Source organism: Podarcis gaigeae (genome assembly GCF_964106915.1).
Source record: "Podarcis gaigeae genome assembly, chromosome: 5".
Lineage (NCBI taxonomy): Eukaryota > Metazoa > Chordata > Lepidosauria > Squamata > Lacertidae > Podarcis > Podarcis gaigeae.
This window is the reverse complement of record NC_139681.1, coordinates 39,093,287-39,113,330: the sequence shown is the minus strand read 5'-3', so window position 1 is coordinate 39,113,330 and position 20,044 is coordinate 39,093,287. Positions and strand designations below refer to the sequence as shown.

The 20,044-nt window shown below is 42.4% G+C and overlaps 1 protein-coding gene across 5 annotated transcripts in view; it reads left to right on the top strand.

Annotated features, from left to right (window-relative positions):
- Nucleotides 1-275: 275 nt before the first annotated feature.
- BLNK (B cell linker) overlaps nucleotides 276-20,044 on the top strand; it is a 94,568-nt gene continuing 74,799 nt past the window's right edge. For 2 of the 5 annotated variants that reach the window (XR_014564892.1, XM_083741069.1), the window contains exons 1-2: nucleotides 2,892-3,069; nucleotides 6,805-6,867. Coding sequence is in view for 3 of the 5 variants with exons in the window: in XM_083741069.1 (XP_083597195.1) it covers nucleotides 2,995-3,069; nucleotides 6,805-6,867 (138 nt within the window). In the remaining 2 variants the exon portion in view is untranslated. Of the gene's footprint in view, nucleotides 363-943; nucleotides 1,026-2,891; nucleotides 3,070-6,804; nucleotides 6,868-19,962; nucleotides 20,021-20,044 lie in introns of those variants that run through there. The other 3 variants (XM_083741071.1, XM_083741070.1, XM_083741073.1) reach the window with 3 other exon arrangements.

The window sequence follows — 20,044 nt, the reverse complement described above, 5'->3', positions numbered from 1 at the left end:
AATTAAGTGGGCGGTTTCAAGAAATGTAAGCAAATTTCACTAATTAATTTTCAGCACAGAACTGGGAATTTAAATGTTAAAATTCCAGACCTATTCAGGCACCAGTGAAAGCTATCAGTGAATTTTGCAAAGAGGATTATAATAATTGATCTTCCTGGGGATATTGCATGGGATTTTATGCAATGCATTCCCTGAACTAGTTTTATGAATTTAAAGTCTTCTTGTTTCCCTCCCACTGGGCACAGCTAGCTTGTCAATCATCCTCCAAACACACAGAACAGTTAGCTTTCAGAGGAATAATAGACAAAGCAACTGCTCTGGACTTTAAGCAGTTTGATGACTAAGAAGAACACTTGTATGTGGTAAGTTGTTCTTTAAATACTCTATACACAGTATCTTCATATCTGTCTGCATTAGGCTTGTTAATAAAATGCATTTATGCTTTAAATAACCACAGTGCATTGATAGTTGCTGCTTCTGTAATGCCAATATTGATTTTAAAGGATGTTGCATATTTCATATGTTGAATGCTTGATAAAACACCCATGGGAGCAAGTTGCTACAATTTAGCAAGTAGGTTAACAGTATAATTTCCAATTAACTGCTGCTTTAATGGGTACAATGAGAAATTACTTTAACGACTACAGTAGTCAATCCATGTAAACAAGACTTAGGAATTTGCTTCCTGTTAAGTGGAAGAGGAGTTTTAAATAGTTTGGATTTTTAAAAAAAGACAAGAAATACGCTTGCGTCAATCCCTCTAAATACAAAAACTCCAACATAGGAATGGGAGATTGAGACCTGACTTTCAAGTAATTACTTCAGTCTTTAAAATATACATTAGCACAGAAAATACTAAACAGGAAAAGGAAAAGCAGGATGTGGAACAGAATATCCTCGTCCTCCAGTCTTGATGGAAACTTTTACATTTGTCATGTCACAGTGACTCAGGATTCCCGAACGAAACAAGCTGATTCCTGTCAAAATGAGTGATAACTTCATTCCTCCAGCTTTATTTCTAAATGGTAAGGTTCCATTGTATCTTTTTTTTCTTCCACTTCCAAAAATGCAACGTGCTTGTTACTGACTGATCTTTAAAAATGCTGCTTCTATAGCTGTATAATTATATTTATAAGAACATGGTGGGATTTAGCTTACACAAATGCAGCTCTGTTTTCTGTACCGTCTATTTTAGACTGTAAGCTCATTGGGAGAAGGGACCTATGTTGCCTAATTCTGATTATGCAGTGCACATTAATGACACGGGGCATAGTAACAACAACAACAACTGCAGAACTCTGTGATCACCAGTGGGACTTAAGTGCCGGAATTTGCTTTGGAAGCAGGAATATGTTGGTGGCAAGTAGGGACATCTGAAGACTTGGTTTGACCTGCATTTTTAAGCAAACTGACCTGATATACACTTAATGCACCAGAAGGCAGTTTCCTCTTCAGGTTTCTGTACTTCTCCAAATTCACGTTATAGTTGAGTACATAAATGCATGCAGAGGATATCTGAAGAGGAAATGCATGCAAAAAAAAATGCACATTTTGTGGAAAGAATACATTCAACATGTGATTTTTGTGTGCGTGGCGTTCAAAAAAATTAACAGAATGTGAACCTGAGATGGCTGAAATAGGTTGATTCATCTATCCCTAGTGCCAAGATATTCTGTTGTCAAACTAACCTTAGTTTGTTTGTTTGTGTGTGTGTGTTTGGTGGGGACCAGAAAAAGTTCTACACAGTAGGTTTGGCTAATGGGAAGCTCATAGGAGATGCTCTCAAAGCCCAGTTTCCACCTAGCAATGTCCCAATGTAAACTGCAATGAAAGAACTGGCCTTGAAGGATACAATCTCTTCAAGGCCAATTTTGCCATGAAGTGTTGTTGTTTTGGGGGGGGGGGCAGGTCCTCACTTAGGTTTGTGCATCTATTTCATCATGAACATCATTGAGGAGGTTTATTTTGTTTGCTTGTTTATGGCATTTCCGCTCCACATTTTAACACATATGTTCTCAGGGTAGCTTGAACAGCTTTACTGTCATGTAAAACACAATACAGAAAAATAATAGAAACAAAAACAAAAGCGAGGAAACAACAATGAAAACACCTCGAGTTAGTCCCCAAATGCCAGACAGAATGAAATACTTTAAGTCATCTCCAAAAGTAAACTAGAGAAAACCATAAATGGGCTTCTTTTCAAGAAAAGTAATGTAAGAGCAACAACTAAAAAGGCTCTGTTCCCAGGAGATGCCAGTCTCAGTACCCCCAAACGATGCCACCTGGAGCTAAGTTGAAGAACACAGAATGTGAGTGCTGAAAATCCCGAATTAATTTTGTGGATTCTAAAAATACATCTGTTTCTCTCTCCTTTTTTCCATGCAGCAGTGAATGTTGACAATAAATTTTAATAGGGATAGGTTGTCAGCATTTACTGGCACATCTCTGAATTTCTGGACATTCACAAATTTATCTGGGGTTGCAAACATTCGCTATAACATATTCATACATACACTTACATGAAACAGAATGGCAGAAATCAGGGCTTCCAGCAATGTGTATTTTAAGATGTGATTTGATAAACAGTAACACTGAAGAACTCAAGATACAAGATTTCCTACATACAAAACCAGTACATTTACTCCAGTAAACGTCACATCAGCAATACACCATTATCTAAACTTGCTGTTGATGGTGGATATGCTTTTGATCTTTGCTTTGCGTTGAGTGGTGAGACATCTTTGCCTCCTTGTCATGTTCATCGCAGCTTATGAGCAGAATGACTGTCACTATGTGAAATGATCACACTAACAACTGTGCAGCCGCTGTAAAGGGACGTGTAGCTTTAAGCAATGACGACCACAGGGGGGGGGGAAGTTGCAAAGGACACTTCCTCTAATAACTTCCAGAAACTCTCAGTAATGTTTAGTAAAGCAAACAGTTTCTGCTTTACCAGAAGAAGCAGGTCAGTTTGCCCTTGTTGGGTGACCCAGCATGGCCACAAAACTACCCTTCCGAGAAGAATGTGAGACTTGGACTGCTATTCAAGTGGCAGATCTCCTGAGACAGGTACTGGACTGATATGATATTCTAGACAATTGACTGTCCAAAGATTAAGAGGCAGGCATGGTTAAAGAGTTGATGTAACATTACTCCATTCTTTTTGAAGACATTAGTGGCAAGATTTCAGAGGCAATATGCCTGTGAAATTCTTCTATTATTAGCCTAAAGCACCAAGAAAGGGAATATTTCATTAGTCGCCTGTGTTATACCGAATGTTATCACAACATGTATAGTTGTCAGATTGCCATTAGGAATATGAATCTGGGTGCAGAACAGTTAACATAGGTAACATTTCAACTTCAAGATCCTCCTCTACATGCAGCCATGAGCAGACTCATATTCTTGACTTCAAAACTGCCTGCACCCTCTCCTCTTACCCCCAACGCAAGGACCTGCCTGGCCATGCAAGATGCAGGGTTCAAGAATTCTGGAAGGGGATCACCCCCCCCCTCAGTTATGGTGGCCATGTGACACCTAACAAGTCAGCTGACAATTTCAAGGGGCTCACTAGACTGTAAGTTATATTAGGGGAAATTGCTTTGCAATACAAGTTTATGTTAGGCAAAAATATGTACATAGATGTTTACATTTGGGAAAATGTGCACTAAAATGATTGATTTTATGAAGATTTTTTTTTAAAAAAAAGCACACTGGCATGAATGAAATGAAAATAAATAAATAATTGTACCCTGCCCATCTGACTTGAGTTGCCCCAGCCACTCTGGGGGGCTTCTAACATGTATAAAAACATAATAAAACATTCTGCACCATGCCGAACCTTGTACTATACAGTGTTGAAAGCTGACTGATAAGAGAGAGAAACTGAAATTGTTAGATTTGCCCATCCCTGTGCCAGCTCTTGGAGAATCTACTGCACTTGGAGAATCTACTGGAGGATGGGGATTAACAGCTGAATATTCCTCAAATGTGGACAAGCCCTAAGCAAAGCTTGTAAGATTCATCTGCAGCAGAGGCAAGGCAGCAGAGGAATAACAGCTAAAAACAATATTCTTGTGTATGTGTGTACATCCATACTGGTAACCAGGGTTTTTTTTTCTTCCTGGGGAGGGACACAGGGGTACACATACTCCTAAACATTTTGTGAATCTTTGTACTTTTGTCCATTTACTGTATTTATTTTTCCCCGATTTGAGCTGTAAAATGGTGATTTTCTTGAGTCAAACTGAGAGTACCCCTAAACATTTTTTTTAGAAAAAAAGCACTGCTGGTAATTGTATGTGGGGCACAGGTGGTGCTGTGGTCTAACCACTGAGCCTCTTGGGCTTGCTGATCGGAAGGTCAGTGGTTCAAATCCATATGATGGGGTGAGCTCCCATTGCTCTGTCCAGCTCCTGCCAACCTAGCAATTCGAAAGCATACCAGTGCAAGTAGATAAATGGGTACCGCTGTGGCGGGAAGGTAAATGGCATTTCCATGTGCTCTGGCATTCATCACAGTGTCCCAGAAGTGGTTTAGTCCTGTTGACCACATGACCCAGAAAGCTGCCTGTGGACAAATGCCGGCTCCCTCGGCCTAAAAGCGAGATGAGTGCCACAACCCCATAGTCGCCTTTGACTGGTCTTAACTATCCAGGGGTCCTTTACCTTTTACATTTACTAGTAACTGTAGACAACCCTTCCTCACTCAGATAAATATTTATTTTCTTCCTTCTCCTCATATTGCAGCCTTGTCCTCTTCAGTAGTTTGTCCTGTCCTGGCTTCTGAAGCAAGCAGGGGGATGGTATTATTAAACTGATCACATCCTTGTCATTTTCACCATTTGTAGAATGTGTGATCTCACAGTGCCTCTGATGGTGCTAATTAGAGAATAGCTGCAACCCTTGACACACTTAGGAACACTTACTACCTGGTGAGAGGTTATAGGGATGTGGAAGTGGAAGTGAAGCAAGAACTATGCACTCACAAAGCCTTTTTGTCAAAATATTCTCATTTAGCAAAAAGGGGGCATATAATACAGTGGTGCCCCGCAAGACGAATGCCTCGCAAGACGAAAAACCCGCTAGACGAAAGGGTTTTCCGTTTTTTGAGGCGCTTCGCAAGACGAATTTCCCTATGGGCTTGCTTCGCAAGAAGAAAGCCCATAGGGAAATCTCTGGGGACCTCTTTTAAATGCTGGTGGTGGGGAGCAAAGCCTTTCCCCCCCTCCGGCCTTCAGAAGAGGTCCAGGAAGGCCGGCGGGGGCCGAAAGACTTTGCTCCCCACCGCCAGCATTTTAAAAGCGGTCTGGGATAGCAGGGAAGCACTTCCCGCTATCCCGGATGGCTTTTGAAGGCAGGCGGGGGGGAACAAAGCCTTTTGCCCCCCGCCCGCCTTCAGAAGAGGTCCTGGACCTCTTCTGAACGCTGGCGGCGGGCAAAAGTCTTTGCTCCCCCCTGCCTGCCTTCCCGGGAGAGCGGAGAAACGCAGCGCAGCGTTTCTCCGCTGTCCCGGAGGGCTTTTGAAGGCAGGCGGCGGGGGGGAGCAAAGACTTTCGCCCCCCACCGGCCTTCAGAAGAGGTCCTGGACCTCTTCTGAACGCCGGCGGGGGGCAAAAGTCTTTGGTCCCCCCTGCCTGCCTTCCCGGGAGATCGGAGAAACGCAGTGCTTTCTCCGCTTTCCCGGACGGCAGCGCTGCCACCCGCCAGCATTTTAAAAAACCCCGGGACAGCGGAGAAGTCCTCCGCTGTCCCGGGGTTTTTTAAAATGCTGGGGGTGGGAAGAAAAGCCCTTGTCCGCCCCCCAGCCTTCAGAAGAGGTCGGGGGACAGACTGTCCCCGGACCTGGACTGAAGGCGGTTTCCTTAGGAACGCATTGATTGATTTTCAATGCATTCCTATGGGAAACCGTGCTTCGCAAGACGAAAAACTCGCAAGACGAAAAAACTTGCGGAACGAATTAATTTCATCTTGCGAGGCACCACTGTACTGAGGTATTTATGTCATTAAACAGGGCAATCCTGAATGTGTTTGCTTTTCACTTCTATTTCCTTCTATAAATTCAAGATCTTTTAGAAGTCACATTTTATTGTACTGTTTTCCCCTGACCTTGCATTTCTACAATGGATGTCTGCACCACAAAAAAAATTCCACTCCTGCTAACTTCCTCTTTAAATCTAGACATACATCACATCTGTCCATGGTACAGGGTACAGGTCAAGAAAATATGACGTTTTCAAAATACTGTTGTGTAAAATTAAAAAACAACTCCAAAGGAAATGACTCAGCAATCTTCTAAAAAAGGAACTGTGGAGAACTTTCTACTGAAATACTTAGTACAAAACTTCTCCTACCCAAATTGCCTATTAATAGGTCGTGTCACTGGCTATTTTACCAGACTAAGCCCCTGGGGCATAATCTCCCTAGTATCACGATGGCCAACAGTTTTTAGGCATGTGAGCCACAGAAAAGGAGACATAAGCCCTCCTGCTGCCATCCAGTTGTGTCTCAAATTGCTGTTGCTTACGCCACACGTGTGGCCTGTGTCTGGTACAGGGATCAGAGTATCAGAATGGGATGTAGAGACCCAGGTTCAAATCTCCACCCAGTCATGAAGTTTACTGGATGACAGTCACCACCTGTTCACTTAACTTACCTCACAAGGTGGTTGTGAGAATAAACAGAAACTGTACTTAAAACGAACATTCTTCAAGGCACTATGTCAGCCTGAAAGCCATCTAAAAGGTTTATGTAATGTACATATCACCAGTTCTAATATCACCTTTCCCTCCCTCTTTCTTTTCAGTGTGGGATGCATGACTGCGCCCGGATAGTGGAAAAACTAAAGATAGACGGAGCTCGGTTTTTGGTAAGCATTTTTCATAATTTCTCTTAGAAATTGTTAACAGAAAGATGGCCTCCCTTTTAGTGAGCAGCAATTATCGTGCCCTCACACTGTATAACACTGATAGAGTAACACCAGTATTCAGACTCAGATGCATGAAGGCAACAGAAAAATACCAACATAAAATGAACACAAAGAAAAGTGAACCTTACCTTAAACATATAAGCCAAGCAATATATATTTAGAGTTCATTTCCAATTGTGTTGCAAGAAGTGACGAAATGTCACATGACAAAAGATCTGGAGGAACTTTCATGGGCTCTTTCACTTTTCATCACAATTTAATATTGCTCAACACCGTTGACAATGTAAGATCAAATCCGTGGTAAATTTATTATTCTGATGGCATTTTGCCAATGCTGAGTGATTAGTTATGTGCAAGTTAGGCTGCTTACAAATCTAGAACTATTCATTTAAACTAAAAAGAAAAAGAAAAAGAAAAACAGGCACAAATTAAAATTGTAATATTTGGAAAAAGCTTTCCCTGCCTTTCCCCTTCACTGACCTTCCCTTCTGTTAGGAGTCTTGCTTTATTTAGACTGTAAGTCTGTGTCTAATTTTATATACAGAGCCTGCTTCTTGAAGGAAGACTGTATGAAATTTAATCATACAGGAATCATGAAGAGAAACTAGAATTTTATGGCTTTATGCACTCTGCCAGTTGACGGTCTTGAAATTTGCACAGAATATGACTCCCTGGAGGGTTTTGTTTTTAGAAGTGTGTGATTTTAGCCCTCATGACTGTAGAGAATTTGTTCTAAAGATGGGGAACAGCCTGCAGATCAGGAAACAAAAGTACACTTTATGTGCTATGTTCAGTGGGATAAAGTTGTGAAAACATTATTAGTCTTGTGCCCTGCGACACTCTCCCCCCTGTGTACAGGGAGCATGTAAAATAAATAAAGGAGCTATACTAAGTTTAGGTGGCTCCCTAATCCAACAGTCAGAGAATGCAACTTCATTAATGCTAATCTGTCACTAACAATTGTAGAACTTGAAAGTCTTGTTATCACCTCATTCACTTGCCAGAGCAAAGAGGAACCATCAAATTACCCTAGCAAAGCGGAGCAGCTCCCCCCTTCTGACAGCTCGGAGTAGGCTTGGGAGGCGACGCGCCAAATGTCACCCCCTCAGACACCTGGGGTGGGTGATGACAGCACTCCTGCTCTGAAAAAAGGCCCAGAGCTGTGCTTCCTCACCCTACTACACTAACTGCTTTCTCCCCATGGGATTGGTGCCCACACCCCAAGTCTAATATCAGCTTGCTCTCCCTGAAACACTGGCAAAAACAAGACTGGTTTAAAGCTTCCAGACAATAGGACTTTCCTTGTAACAAATGGGTTTTCAGAAGTCACCCACAGGCTATTACTGAACCATGGCATGTGTCCTTTATTTTCCACATCTATTTCCACACATAAACCTCTATCACACTGGTCCTACTACTCACCCAAATGCATACCTTCTTTTACCTTCCATTGTTCATTCCTTGCACACGTATTAAATTATATTAAATATTAAGATTCCAAATAATGTAGGGTTGCCATCTTTCAAAAAGTAAAAACCAAGACTCCCCAAAATTGTCAAGCTTTTTTTCTTATTGACTTGCCTAAGATCCAGGACAATGCGCCCCTTTCGGAAATTCCACAGGGATATCAATTCCATCTTTGGAATCCTGCTAATGTCTGGGAAAATTCAGAAGTATGGCAGCCCTAAAATAATGCAATCAAATCAATTAACCAAAGTAAACCTTTGGACATGTATGTATTTCACTGCAATTAAAATCATGAGGGCAGAATATCTTCAATGGCATTTTATTTCTCCCTCCTCCCTTTCTAGATTAGAAACAGTCCTGCTTTGCAAGGCATTTTCCCAAATTAGGAGACAGTTGATTCAATTCAAAGGGTTTTAAATGCCAAGCTGAGAAGACGCAATTGGCTTCATTTTTCTCAGAGCACTGAACATTCATTACTGAGGGACAAGAGTGTAGTAACAGAACAAACATATAAAACTATTGCTAGGGGGTGGTTTAGTTTCAGATCATATGTCAAACACTGCACGTTAATTGAAAATGAGTCTGAGCGATTCAATTGGATAGAGCGCTAAAACCTGGCAATTAACGCCATGCAAATATCCAATGGTGCCATAAAGCAGGCCAAAGCATCTTCAGTTAATTGGTCCAGAATTAAAACAACAAGCGCAAAATTTAGTAATAAAACTGGCACTCAGATTCATCCAGAGTGTGGCTCTTTTGCGCATTTCTCAGCCGCCTTGGGCCTATTATAGCCCAACTGCTTTTGTAGTAGTTCTGCGTTGCAATGACAAACTCATGGCATCTTAAGACTGCTGGCTTGTTGGTAGCCCAAAGGGTAATCATTAGACAATTGCTCTTAAGTCCTCCAAATGGTGCAAAAGCAGACATTGCCTCACCCCCACAGCTAAGGATGATGTAACCTCAGTATGTCTGTGTGAAGAGAAGCAATAGAAACTGCCATTTAAGCAGGGGAGTGAGACAAACTGATAATTTTCCTTCCTGTTAAACTGTGATGGATTTGCTGCATGTTGCCTCTGACAGTTGTTAATTGGTGCTAGCCTGCAGGCTCAACATCTAGATCAGCTACAGGCAACGTGTGGTCCTCCAGATGTTGCTGGATGCCAATACCCATCAGCCCCAACTTGCAGAACCAAAAATATAGTCAAGGATAATGGGAATTGTAGTCCAACAACATCTGGAGGGCCACAGGTTCTGATCTAGATTCAAGCAGCTGTGAGGCAGAGTGAGGTGGCTGACTCAGGAAGCAGACACTAAAAGGGAAGGGAGGTTGATTTTATTTAATATTTGCATTCTGCTTTTCCAACAACAAATGTTGAGCTCAAAGCAGCTCACAGTAACCACAATAGCATTAGGAGGGGGAAAACATTGTAAACACCATAATATTAAACACAGAAACATATAAATAAAGCAAACAACAATAAATTCATCAAAACAGCTAATAACAGTTCAGCAAAATCAAAATATGGGAAAGAGCACCAACCCTGTACCAGATGATTTCCTCTCTCTGGGAAGCTGCTTCTTTGCTCATGGCAGCAGGTATCACACACCCCAGGCAATTTTAAACTTGACTTCTTTTCACCCTACTGCTCCCTTGCTTGATCTGGGCACAGGGCTGGACCCAGTCCATCTCCAGCTTCTGGTTCTCTTTGAAAGGTGACCCAACAACGATAGTAAGGTGTTAGAGGACTGAGCTGCATGTGATGTGCATGAACTATCTTGCACCCCCTAAAATCTGAATTGCTATCCTTAGAAGATGCAGAGGAGGATGCTGTCCTGTTGCCAGCATTGAAAGGGGTTTCAGCTGTCAATCCAGCTGGCTTCTGTATGTGGAATTAAGAGGGGATGCCATCTTGTCATTTGCTCAGGGAGCAAAACACTGTGGGCTGGACATGGATTCAAGAGAGCTGTATGGAGGGTCACACTATTATGAATGCATTTTTTTATGTCTGAATGTTGCTCTTGTGTTTTATCCTCCCACATTGAAGCTCATTGATCAAAGATCATTCAAGTTAATGCTGGTATTCATAGATAGGGTTCTAAAGGAAGTAGGGTCCTCAGCTGATGCTTGAACCCTGTGCTGCTGCTACTAGCTCCACACTTTCTGTTTCCAGGCTTTTAGTCTGCATGCCCCTACACTGGCATTCTGAAAAGCTTCTGGGTATGAGTGGTGGGTAATGTCTGTGGTCCCAGGCAATATTATATCCATGCAATTCAGAGCCAGTACTATTGTCATTGGTGGTTGTTGTTTTTTAAAAGGATGCCTAATATAGTCATCACCATTCCTTTGCTGGAATTAAAAGACCTCAAGTGATATGCCATAGCTGTGTATGATATTATTTCCTTATAACTGGCAGTATAAAAATATTCCATTCAGCTACTGTACTGCTTTACAATACATATCCTTATGTCAGGAGTTCCCAACACCAGTATTATAGTGACAATCCTAAAATTATCTTGTAAAAACAGAGCACTTGTATTAATCCCATTTTCATTCCAATGGTTTTAAGTTGTCTCATGCTTCCCATCCTCGCTTCTTTATAGCCTTTATAGCTATGCTGGAACTGCCTTGGAGAACATACTGAAGCCCTTCATTTTCAGGCTGCCGCTGATCTCACAAGGCCATCAAGCTCCCTTTCCATTTTGAACCCAAAACTACAGGATGCTCTTAGGTTGAATTGAAGTGAAACCAGAGTCATTCCAAAGGGCTACTAGATTCAAGAAGGCAAAGTAGAAAGATCGAGAGACAAACTTATTTCATAACCAGTGTTCAAAAACTTATATACAGTGGTACCTTGGGTTAAGAACTTAATTCGTTCTGGAGGTCGTTCTTAACCTGAGGTACCACTTTAGCTAATGGGGCCTCCCGCTACCGCCACACAATTTCTGTTCTCATCCTGAAGCAAAGTTCTTAACCCGAGGTACTATTTCTGGCTTAGTGGAGTCTGTATCCTGAAGGGTCTGTAACCTGAGGTACCACTGAAATCTTTCTCCAAGTATGGATTATTATGTAGCCAAAACAGTACAATCTATGCAAAAGAGGGAGGTATCAGCAAGCTTCATGGCCATAGCCAAAGGGGGGCGGGGGGGCAGCTGCCCTCCCTAGATCAAGTACAACAATAGAAATACTTAACTGACCAATCACATCAGTTCTGCCCCCCAATAAAAGGCCTGCTCTCCCTACAAAAGACCTCCCCCCAAAAAAAAAATCCTGGCTATGCCCATGGCAAGCTTAGGGAAATAACTAGGTTTGCATAAGGGGGGGGCGAATCTGAGGGTGGCAAAACAGATCAATGAGGACTGAGCATGCTGGGCGCATACCCTCCAACATTTCTCCAATGAAAATAGGGACGTCCATTCCATAATGATAATTTTACTATTTGTACCCCACACATCTTATCGGGTTGCCCAAGCACACTGGGCAGCTTCCAACATATATAAAAACATAATGAAACATTAAACATTTATAAAAGAAAAAACTTCCCCATACAAGATTGCCTTCAGATGGCTCGGGGTTGGAAAGCTCCATACCCTCTAACATTTATCCAATGGAAATAGGGACACCCTAAGGAAAACTGGGACATTCCGGGATCAAATCAGAAACTGGGACGGCTTCTCTAAATCAGGGACGTCCCTGGAAAATAGGGACACTTGGAGGGTCTGTGAGTGGCTATGGACTGGAGGACCCCCTTCAGACTGGTGGTGTTTTGTAGGTATACACAACATGCCAGATACAATAATTGTGTATTAATAGTGGATTCATACTATGCTGTGAACACATCATTCTGGTTTATTGATTGTTCTGTGATGCTTCCCTAATGATACCACATTACTGTATCCTCTTTGTCCCACTCTAAGGTCTTCTTGAACCATAGAATGGGACAAATAAAAAACAGCGGGGGGGGGATTGTAGTATAAAATGTTATCCGGCGTTTCAAGACATGCTCTGATCGGAAACAGAGCAATATGACTGTTCCCTGACTTTTGCAGATGTAAGCAGTACTGAAATTGGGGCCTCAAATAACTGACTATTGGGTGGGAATGGAATATTTAGAAGGAAGCTGTGGTTGGCTGATAGATCTCACTCGCTCTGCCTGATATTGGTTATTTTAAAATGGAATAAAGAGTGGAGGAAATAAGCATTTTTGTCTCCTCCATTTCTAGTTCAAACATAGAAAATACAAAATGGAGGAAACCCCCATGCTCAGTATTTGCATCATCCCTGCAGATACACAACTGTGCTAGAACCTTGGAGAATCTCTTTAGACAATGAGTTGTCTGTTCCTGTAACAGTTCTTTTAATCTGTAGTTCTTTCTTAACCTCCTTGGCTAGCTTTATATTTCCTGGCTCCCTCTACTTCCCACATCCCTTACGGCTGGGGAGTGCTGCACTGCATCGACAGTCCCAATGCCCTTCATTTGCAGGCTGCAGCTGATTTCAGAGGCCACTAAACTCACTTTCCACTTAGAACCACAGTGAAAGGGTTTTCTGAGGTAGAGTTGGATGTAGAGTCATTCCCAAGGCCTACCTTATTTCCTAGTTACTTTTCAGCATTCAGCTTTATACTGGCTGCTGTGGCCAAAACATAAATTGAGTGAAAGAGGAAAGAGATCTCCCCTTCTAGATTTGTGGTTTTAAAAGAGGAACGACAGAACCGTAGAGTGCGATGGGACATGTTTAACACTTGCCTTGCAGTTCAGTGTGAACCTAATGCTTTATTATAGCTGTCAAGATATTGCTTCACTGTGTGTGTGTTTTTATATAAAGGTATGTATCATCAATAATACTTTAAGTAGAGGAGGGAGCTACATTATTTATGCGTACTAGATGTTACCAATGACAACCGTGGCCTAGTTAATGTACTGTAAGCATGCCAGCTACTGCAGATAAAGAAAGGGAATGGTGCCTTTAAAAAAAGATACAGATAGAATTTACAGTGCTTGGCTATCTGCCTCAAAACACTTTCAATCTATGTTTGCTGTGTTGAGGAAGGGCTAATGTTCATCTTAGAGTTATTCTTTATTTTAAAGCTTTCTGGATTACCCTTGACATATTGTTCTCCACTATATGATGCATTTTTAAGCCTTTTGACTGGTGCAACTCCCATCAGCCCCCAGTCAAAGACTGGTGTAATCTATTGCTAGCATTTTTCAAAGAAAGAAGCTGAGGGTTCTAACAAGGAAAGGTTGTTAAAGCAAACGGCATTTAAAGCAAACAGAACGATGAGACCTATTTTAAAACCTGAGTTTAGAGGATTTAATACAGTGGTACCTCTGGTTTCAAACTTAATTCGTTCTGTAGGTCCGTTCTTAACCTGAAACCGTTCTTAAACTGAGGTACCACTTTAGCTAATGGGGCCTCCCGCTGCTGCCGCCGTGCGATTTCTGTTCTCATTCTGAAGCAAAGTTCTTAACCAGAGGTACTTGTTATGTACTGAAGTTCTCACCCTGGGCCAGCAGAGGGATACTGTAGATAGTTTTCACTCAGGTCCACATATGCAAATAGGGGATTAAAAGTGATGTTCAGTGATTGGATAGTTACAGAAAGTGCTTACAGTTGCGTTCTAGTGGAGCTCTATATAAGCAGGCTGGCTGAACCCTTCAGCTCTGTTCTGGCCTGTGAATAAACAAGAGCTGTTTGAAGAATCGCCGTGTCGTCTGATATGTTCACCCACAACTTAACAGTACTACTTCCAGGTTAGCGGAGTCTGTAACCCGAGGTGTTTGTAACCCGAGGTACCACTGTAGTTGAGCACATTTGCATTCCTCGGCAATTGCTCTTAGTCTCTTTAACAAGCTATGTCGATATGCCTCCAATGGAATGCAAACTATAAAAAGCGAAGACATATTTTTGTCTTTTTATTTCTTCCTACAAGAATAAGATAGAAGCCAAGTTAAGCATTGTTGTGTAACCATTACTGTTGATGACTAAACTGTCACTGATCTGTAATAAGCCAAGTGAGTGAGGAGAAAAAGGCAAAAATATAGCAGGTTCATCTAAAAAGTCAACACATATACACATAGGCTTAATGTGTTTCCAGTGCTGGGTTTTTAATCCATGTGTGATATTAATCCAAAATGCATATGTATCCTTTATTTTGCTATAAGATGTTTCTGTATGATGCATAGTCCTTAAGCCTTAGCATTCCCACTCATTGACACCTCTTGGTGTATGCACCAATTGTAGCTGTGCTGATGTGAAAAGCTAGGGGGCAAAGAGCTGTGAAACTCACTGAAAAACCACTAAAAGCCCTGAGGGAGAGAACTATGAATGTTTCTGAATAAAACAGCCCTCCCCAAGCTGGTGCCCTCCAGTTAAGTTGAACTACAGCTCCAATGAGTCCCAGCTACCATAGCTAATGGCCATGGATAATCTTTAAAGCACCAGGTTTAGGAAAGGCATAATAGAAAGCATAATTTCTCAAGTTGTTGGGGATCATAGCAGCCAATGCCTAGGAGCTAAGCTCCCTTGTCCCCTCTGAATATTTGATGGGCATTGCCATTCAAATGGTGTCTGTGTGCTGTATCTTATGCAGGGTGTGGCTTACCTGGGCTCCCCCCTCCATATTCCCTTGTTGAGAATGGGGAGTTACCAGTTCCCTTTCCAGTTTCTAATGCATCAGCAAGTTATTTCTACAACAACTACTACTGCTAGCTGTTAATGTACATTTTAATGGAAACAAGCAGAAACAATCCTTTCCCTATGAGGAGTTTCCACTCTAAATGTTGATAGTGAGAGAGGGTAAGAAAATCCCTTCTGGATCGAACCAAATACTGGTACTTCTTTAGTCTAGCATCCTGTTGCATAAATTGGTCAACTAAACCATGGTGGCTGTTATTCACTGGGGCTATAAAAAAGGTAAAGGACCCCTGATAGTTGTCCAGTCGCGAACGACTCGGGGGTTGTGGCGCTCATCTCGTTTTACTGGCCGAGGGAGCCGACGTCTGTCCGCAGACAGTTTTTCCAGGTCATGTGGCCAGCATGACTAAGCCACTTCTGGTGAACCAGAGCAGTGCACAGAAACGCCATTTACCTTCCTGCCGAAACAGTACCTCTGTATCTAGTTGCACTTTGATGTGCTTTCAAACTGGTAGGTTGGCAGGAGCTGGGACCAAGCAATGGGAGCTCACCCCGTCGCGGGGATTCAAACCACCAACCTTCTGATTGGTGAGCCCTAGGCTCAGTGGTTTAGACCACAGCGCCACCTGCGTCCTAGTGCCTCTCGCTATAATAAATAATAATAATAAATTATTTATACCTCGCCCATCTGGCTGGGTTTCCCCAGCCACTCTGGCCAGCTCCCATCAGAATATTAAAAATCCGATAAAACATCAAACATTAAAAACTTCCCTAAACAGGGCTGCCTTTAGATATCTTCTAAAGGTCATATAGTTGTTTGTTTCCTTGACATCTGATAGGAGGATGTTCCACAGGGCGGGTGCCACCACCAAGAAGGCCCTCTGCCTGGTTCCCTGTAGCCTCACTTCTCACAGGGAGGAACCGCCAGAAGGCCCTCAGAGCTGGACCTCAGTGTTCAGGCTGAACGATGGGGGTGGAGACCGAGGCCGTTTAGGGCTTTAAAGGTCAGCACCAAAACTTTGAATTGTGGTGTTATTGTGGAAAGCAGGGAGGCCAACAGGAGGTGGAGCCAGAGCCAATGACAGGCAGAGCTGCACCCTGACTTTTCTGTATGCCAGAAGGCAGGCAGAGGGGCTAGAGAGCCATGCCCCTTTCAGCCTAATGGACCAGCCTCCATTGCAACCAGATGCCTATGAGAATCCCACAAGCACAATAGTCCTCTCTCACTCATGATAATCTCCAGAAACGGGCATTCGGAACCATACTGCCTTCAATACTTGACATAATATATATATGCGTTATGATGAGTAGCCGCCACGAATATGTCTAATTGCATTCTGAAAGCATCTACATTCTCAACGCAAAACAAGCCAACCCAAATTAAAAAGTGGGGGGTGGGGAGAGGAATGCTAGTACAACAGCAAGGATGGTTTATCATAAAAAGATAGGGTACAAATGCAAAAAATAAATAAATAAACATAAACAACTCATATTCGCATTAAATATAGATCAAAAGAATATCCTTTGATGTCTAACCCTTTGTTCTTAAAGTTTTACAGCTATATTTTCAAGTAAGATGAAAGCTGTTACTTGGAGGTAACATACTCTGGGTGCTTGTAAGTGGCTTTGTAAAACACCCCCCCCCCTTTAAAAGAAAAAAGAAAAAGAATCCCACTCAGCAGTAGAGAAACTTGGAAAATTCACCCAGCATTTACATACATTAAATGATGCCCAGTTGCTGGCCCATAGTTTTTAAAAGTAATTTTCTTAAATCTCATTTTAAAGAGAGCAAGAACCTTTTCCACCAATTTCAGTGGGATTTAAGACGGAGCAAATAACTTTCTCTGTATTGCCTCAGAGGTGATATACCGTAATAGCCATCTTCAAATATCAAAAGGGCTATCACATGGAAGATGGGGCAAGCTTGTTTGCTGCTGCTTCAGAGGGTAGGACCCAAACCAAAGGATTCAAATTACAAGGAAGGAGATTTCTTTGGAAGGAAAATAATGAGATCTGTGATCCACATGTGGAAAAACAAAAGAATTGGTTGGACACCTGGATTCAAAACACCAGGCTTTATACACTCTCTAGCAGGAGAAAGCCCCCACGGGAGAAAGTTAAGCAGCTGTATAGCAAGGAAATGTAGGTTGTTAGACCCCCTATTACATTGGCTTACAGTAGTCGCCCCTTTGTTTGCCAGAGGGCAATGAACAGACCACACACTGTTAGGTAAGTTTAAAATACTTTACTTACAAAACCCAAAGGTCTGATTCATGTGTTATTCCATGCCACAGCAAGGAAAACACAGGTAGAATACGCTTGGGTACAAAATACAGAAATAGCATCAAGCATGCTGTCTGAAGTGAGGGAGTGTGACCTGAGTCTAAGGACACAGCTCTGTGGTCTTAAACCCTTCATGTACTAACTAGCACTCACACATTTTTTACTGTAATTTCCCACAATTCTGACTAAACGTAAGAGTTATTCAACCAAGGAAAGGACTACCTCAGAAGGTGGTGGACTTTTGTTCACTGGAAGTTTTTAAACAAAGGTAGGATGGCTGTATGTAGCTGTAATTCCTGTATCGCAGAGGATTGGACTAGATGGTTCTTGGGATCCCTTTTAACTGCAGTTCTATGACTTTGTCTCAACACCCCCTTCAGCAAAGGGCTGCTGATATGAAAAGGGACCCTCTGCTGCCCATGAATCAGAAACTGTAGTTTGCCCCTCACAGACCTATAATTCCCAGCACCCTTAAACTACAGTTCCCATAATTCTTTGGGGGGTACTTTAAATGGGCTTTACATTTATGGTGCATATGCAGCCACCATTTTATATTCATGGTGCCTTTGGAGAAGAATTTGGCTCAAAACACATTGGCCTCAATAAATATTTTTCTTGTGCCTTTTTCCTTCTTTTCTTGTCATAATACCAGATAAGTTTGCCATGAGACAAGCCAGTGGGCTGGTGGCATCAGCCAATAATTATCACTTTTATTCTAACTATTACTCCCTACCCAGCATGGTTCTTATAATAGTTTGGCACCTACTTCCAACCACACAAAGCTTGTCTGAGCTTCTCAAATTACATTTAAAGTTATGCTTAGCTATGCAAAGCTGTTAAAGGTGGAAAGGAACTTCCTTGATGGCTTCACAGAAAAAGTAGAGACTGAACACTCAAGATTTCCCCTCACTAATATGATGACTCCATCCTGCCTTCTCCTAAATTACACCATCTGCTATGAATATGAATGAAGCCAAACAAGCAATGGCAGGCACAGAAGAAGCCAGAAGAGAAATCAGCATAGGCCTAATCACTAATTAGTGTCAACCTGCAATTGTTCTCAACTTAAAAGGCAAAACCACCAGACTTTTCAGGGTTGCCGGCTATCTGCAAAAGGGGACAACTATCCCTTTAAGAGATTTGCCTAAGAGCCACTCAGGGGCTGTGTCAAGCTTTCTTCTCTGCAGGAGCTCTTAAAGGAACAGCAGTCCCCAACTGGGCTGGAACTGGCAACTCCCGGTGAAACACGAACAATCTGTCCATTGTCAGCATTCTCTGCCAACAAATGAAAACTAGCAGAAATTCCTCTCAGTGAAGCAGAGGAGGTTATTAAAATATTTATCAGCCATTCCATATTTTAAAACCCAGGGAGTTTGCCCCCATTACAAACAAATTCAAAGGAAACAGAAGAAAGGCTTCGATTGCGGAGGGTTGTGGTTTCCCCCCCCACACCTGCTAGCCCTGTTTGGTTGCTCAGATTTTAACATTGTGTAATCTTGTTCCAAATTTTGATTACATTTGCTAACACACACACACACACACGTGTGTGTGTGTGTGTGTGTGTGTGTGTGTGTGAGCAGGACACAGAAACGCCGTTTACCTTCCCGCCGGAGTGGTACCTATTTATCTACTTGCACTTTGACGTGCTTTCAAACTGCTAGGTTGGCAGGAGCAGGGACCGAGCAACCGGAGCTCACCCTGTCGCGAGGATTCGAACCGCCAACCTTCTGATCAGCAAGTCCTAGGCTCTGTGGTTTAACCTACAGGGCCACCCACGTCCCATATGTGTGTGTGCGCGCGCGCACGCGCAGTCTGGTATCAACCAGCATGGGGAGAGGCTGGTGAGAAAATATGGTCCCCAAAGTTCTCCCAGTCCTGTGCATAGCAGGAAATGCTTAGATGTCTTGATCATTTTAGAGCTCTTAGGCTCTCATCCTATACTTGCTTACCCAGAAATTAATTCTAGTGAACACAGTGGGACTTGCATGTTTACTGCACTAACTGCAAATCACTTCATTATCCCTCCTATGGACAATCTGCAGTCCAATGCCTGTCCTGACTATTGTATAAAATAGTGTGCTATGCCAAGGGTTGCACTGCTCAAGGCAGTGTTGTACAGCTCCACGATCTCCCTGCTCATTGGCTTTTACATAAGGTGATCCTGCTGAATCACTCTAAGGGCTCATCCAATGGCCAGTCTAGCTCTCACAGTGGTGCCTGATGCCTGCAGGGTGCATATGAACAAGATCAACTGCAACTGGTAATTCAGAGGCGTCTGACAGTGGAAGCAGAACCAGAACCACTGTCTACTGCCATTCAGCACTGGTAATGCTTCCAGTTTGGTTTTACTTTTCACGACTAGAAATGGTTGCATTTGGAAGCTAAAATAAATACCATGTTAAGAAATGGGACAAACAATGGCTTCCTACAGAGATAGCTCATTCCCATCATCCCTCATCATTGCCCATGCAGTTTGGGGCTGATGGCGTAGGGCATGTCGTTTTAGGAGGTGAAACTTAATTTTTGCAGATTGCTTCAGTGGTGGTGGAGCTTAAAAATATTTCGGGGGTATGAGGAATTCAAATCTGCTACTAATTCTTGTAACTGGACAACATTTAGCTTGGTAAATCTACATTTGATTGAAAAAGCACATGAACTGATCTCAGAAAACCAAAGAAACTTGATTTTACCTTCTGAAAATGTCAGGTAATACTATAAAATAATTAGTTT